The following is a 4,304-nucleotide window of genomic DNA, read 5'->3' as shown; positions in this document are numbered from 1 at the left end:
CATGAATGAAACGGCAATTTCTTCATTTCTGTTCTGCGAACGGCTCTTCAAGTGGCACTCGTAGGGATATCATCAGATTCATTATGCTGGGAAACTAGGTACTCGTAGGGACCGATGGCAACCCCACGTCGCGCCCGACGCCCCTTCTCTCTTTATCTAAGCTGCGTCGTTCTCACCGAGGTAGTCGTAGACGAGACGGAACTCAACCTTCTTGTCGTCCTTGGCAACGACAATGTTGCGGGCATAGCGCCTCTGCCCATCAATCTCCTGGAAGCCCCAGATCTGGGTAGCCGTCCAGCCGTTGTCGACATTTTCGACGTGGCTGTAGACGTGGCTCTTGCCCTGGGGGCCGGTGCTCTCGGCGTCGCCCTCGAGCCAGCCCTTCTTCAGGAACTCGTCCTCAATCTCGGCGGGGGACCGCCAGTCGCTCTGGCCGCGGCAGCTGCCGAAGAGCCAGTCCGCATGCTCGCGGAACTCAAGGTCGAGGCAGCGGTTCTCCGTGGTGCCCTTGACACCGCCCGTGGCGGTCTGGTCAATGTCGATGTGAGTGACAGGGTCCGTGGCGGTGGACGGAGGCTTGGGTGCTCCCTCGTACTGCTTGACGTGGAGGGTTAGGGTCGCCAGGCCAACAGCCTTGCGGACCATCCAGCCGATACCCTGGAGAGCGAGGGCAGGTTCGGGCGAGTCGGAGAGGGCTTTGTTCTAGAAGCATGTCAACGACTTGGGTTCTGGGAAAGGCGGGGTACTTTTTTCTTGTGCGGCGTTGCGCGGGGCACAACGCCCAATATGACTTACCATCTGCCACTTGCCCGAGAGGTTCTTGATGGTGATGTTGGCGGGAGCAGCCATGATGATGTATAGCCCGGGGCGACGACGGGATAATTGGTGAGTTGAGAGAAATGAGACCTTGCAGAGACGGTGCTGGGGTGATGTGATTAGGTAGGGAGAGAAATAGATGGAAGAAAGAGGAGAGGGCGGTGTGTTTGGGCGAGATGTTGTGTCAGTGTTAAGTACTTCGGGTTCCGCACTCAACTCGCTCTGTTACGCTTTCAGGAGGGTCGACTGTCACAAGAAGAAGTTGATTCACCGGCCGAGGCTCTTGCCTGAAGTGAGTAGGTGCGTCGAAGCTTCGGAGGGAAGGGACAATTGCGCCCGGGACTGTGACACTAGGTGCGGCGCACGCGCACGTAACCCCATGAGATCATCCTGGCGCTTCTTGGCTTGGCCTCGCGTAGCCCCGCCATTGTCTCTGCCCTCCCACTCTCGAAGGTGTGAGAAAGAACAAGGTAGCGTCCGTGTCGCATCCCACCTTCCCTCCGCCTGGCACGCCCCAAGGCCCCTAATGTTCACTGCCCCTGCGCCCCTGCCGAATCAGGCACCTTGCCCGTTCCTATTTGCGGGGAACAACCACCAACACCTGCCACTGATGCCAGTGCCTTCAGGTGAAGCAGAGGAAACAGCAACGTCTGGGTTGAACACGTTGAGTTGCTGCTGCCAAACGCTCGAAACAAGGCAAAATATCCCAACGAGACCCTCACCACATGCCCTTTCTCGCACAAACCACACTTCGAGCCAGATCTATCCCTACGACATGCCGCCGGCTACTCTCCATGTCGAGCAACACCTCTCGTCCTAATGACAGTGTCGCCAGCTCTCAGGAACAACACTAAAACGAATAACTAACATACCGACCCCTGGTCACCATAACCGCAGCAATATCACACCAGCCGAGGCACTCGACCATCCCGTGCTTGCCATGCCTCTACAACCCCATCAGTCACTCCTTTCCAAGAATGCCACCACCACCCCCCTTCGTCAAATGCCCTCCAACTGACCACTCACCACCCCCTCCAGATCATGGCTGGAGCGGGGTCATGCGACTGCGACCAACACCCTCAGTGGTCCAACAGCGTCCATGCCGCAACCCAAAACCAACGACCTCCATGCCTTGTTTGGTCCCTTTGGTCTTTGCTCACAGCCTTGGTTTGCCCTGCCGACTCCTGGCTTCTGCGTCCCTGACACACGAATACCCGCACGCAAGCACCGCTGCTTCGGCCCCGGATCACATGTGAAGACACACAGACGTCACGACCGCAAGGACATCCCTGCGACCCCATCCGACCCAGTGGCTTGCTCTACCCTCCGTTTGTCACGCTGTCCAGAGATGGTCTGCGACTCCAACTTGTTGTCAGCGGAACAAACGGCATATCGCGTCGAGCCGACCAAGAGTGTATATATATATATATATGCTAGTATTACGCGCTGTGTACAATGCCGGGGCCGGGGCCGGGCCGAGTGTGAAAGCAAAACATAAAAAGCCAACCGGATATCCTATGGTACAAGATGCGCAGGCAACCCCCCCCAACCCCCCCCTCTCTGGCCCTGTATCGCTTTCTTTCGTCTCTCATCTTTTTTTTGCCTCCCGCCTCTCGTCTCTCGCCTTCTCTTCGTTCTTTCGATGCCTCGACGGTCGTCTCCATAAAATCGTACAAGCGTGTCGCGTCTTCGTGGTCCTTGCTCCTCATCCCCCTTCATGGCCACCACTTCATCTTCTTGTAGCTCTCAATCACCTCGACGACATCTTCCCTCGTCATCTTGGGCCGCTCATATGAGAACCCGACGACCTGCTCCAATCGCGTGCCGTCCATACTCAGGTCGGTGTCCTTCAGCAGCTCTTTCTCCAAAAATGGTGTGAGCGGACCCGGCCGCGCGATGCCCGCCTTCTCCAGCAGCTCAGCCCACGGACCCAACAACTCATCGTTCACGTCGTCGACAACGCTGTCGATGCTCAGTCGCGCGAAGGTGCTGATGAGTTGGCCCTGAAAGCCGGTACCGATATCAAACACCTCGCCGACAATCTTAGCCATGGTACCCTGCGTCGTCATGCCCTTGTCGACAACGTTAAACGTCGGCACGGGGTTGCCGTGCGCCTTTGCATCCCACGCGGCCCGGCCACCAGAAGACTCGTACCACGTGGCCATAGACCACAGCGCGCGCGTCACATCCTTGATATGTGCCGTGTTGGTGCGTAGGTCCTTGGTCCAGAGCCACTTCATCTCCTCGCCGAGGGACTGGTAGACACGCGCCATACACAGAGCGGTCGCGACCCACTGCGAGGCATACGGGGCCGTACACATGGGCGAGGCGCGCAATGACGAGGTTGAGCCTGGCCACCCAGTTAGTGTCATGCGGGGGAAGAATGGAACGAATGCAGCTTACCCCTACATCTTGGAAAGCTCCTCCTCCGCCTGCAGCTTGTAGACAGCAATCTTGCTCCAGGGCTTGAGCTTGTCGCCCTCCTTGCTGGGAGCCGAGTCGGGGTTGTACACCATGCCGGTGCTCAACTCGACAAAGACCTTGATTTTGCGGCGGGCAGCCTCCTTACCGACGGCGAGTGACAAGCCGAGGGAGCGGAGCTTGTAGACCTCGTCCTCCTGGGAATAGCGAGTCTCGCCACCACAGTTGAAGACGGAGTCCCACTCCTTGTCACCGGGGCGATCAAATATGCGAGCCAGCGATTCTGCATTCGTGGTCAGTGTCGATTTTGGGGCCGAATCACGCATGATGAAACAGAGCAACAATGATCGTGGGCAGAACAAAGGACTCACGCTCTCGGGCTGGCATCGGCCTGCATAAACTTGTCACCGGCGCATGCTTCTTGAAACTCAGGTGCCAACCAGGCCAGCTGGGGCAGAACCTTATCGACGATGCGGACCTCGGAGGCGAGGTTGTTTTGGTGAATATGGAGGGCGAGGAAGCGGCCGATGTAGCCAAGGCCTCCGATGATGAGGACCGCGGGCTTTTCCGCCATGGTTGCGCGCGTCGGGATTTCCGGTGGGTGGTGAGGTCGATCGATGTCGCTGGGCGAAAGGGGTGGTTCGAGCGCGGGCTGCTGTGCGAGGTGCGAGATGCGAGGTGTGAGGCGAGGGGCGGGCAGGCGGGGTCGAGCGAGTGCCGTCGGGAGCTGGCAGGGGTGACGATGTTTGCTGGGTTGTCGAGAGGGGAAGGGGTCGCTGCAGGTCGAGTCTGGAGGTTGGGCACCGCGAATGGTCTTTTTCTCGTCGGCCGGTGCTGGGACGAGCTGCGATCTATAATCTGCGGCCGAGGTGATGTTGTGAGAGAAAGAAAGAGAGAGAGAACGAGAGAGGGTAGAGAAGGAGTGAGAAGTAAGAAGAGCTGAGACGGGACGACAGGCGGCCGGTGCTTTCAGATGGAGGGGCCACGGAGCCAGAGACGCACAAAACCACAGACACAGACACCAACTAGACTCGGGGCGCGGAAACACAGACCAGCAGGGAGCCAGT

General features: G+C 58.3%; 2 protein-coding genes across 2 annotated transcripts; both read right to left on the bottom strand.

Annotated features, from left to right (window-relative positions):
• Nucleotides 1-156: 156 nt before the first annotated feature.
• Nucleotides 157-849, bottom strand: VDBG_04958 (conserved hypothetical protein; the record flags this gene model as incomplete). Its single annotated transcript, XM_003005306.1, has 2 exons — nucleotides 157-702; nucleotides 796-849. The coding sequence occupies 2 exons, from the start codon at nucleotides 847-849 to the stop codon at nucleotides 157-159; spliced, it is 600 nt and encodes a 199-aa protein (XP_003005352.1).
• Nucleotides 850-2,531: 1,682 nt separating this feature from the next.
• On the bottom strand, nucleotides 2,532-3,811 carry VDBG_04957 (NAD dependent epimerase/dehydratase family protein; the record flags this gene model as incomplete). The annotated part of the gene is made up of 3 exons (XM_003005305.1): nucleotides 2,532-3,166; nucleotides 3,386-3,520; nucleotides 3,646-3,811. The coding sequence occupies 3 exons, from the start codon at nucleotides 3,809-3,811 to the stop codon at nucleotides 2,532-2,534; spliced, it is 936 nt and encodes a 311-aa protein (XP_003005351.1).
• Nucleotides 3,812-4,304: the final 493 nt, after the last annotated feature.

The sequence above is a fragment of the Verticillium alfalfae genome, genomic scaffold (assembly GCF_000150825.1).
Source record: "Verticillium alfalfae VaMs.102 supercont1.5 genomic scaffold, whole genome shotgun sequence".
Classification (NCBI taxonomy): domain Eukaryota; kingdom Fungi; phylum Ascomycota; class Sordariomycetes; order Glomerellales; family Plectosphaerellaceae; genus Verticillium; species Verticillium alfalfae.
Note: the sequence above shows the minus strand (reverse complement) of the source record. Positions and strands in the feature narration are given on the sequence as shown.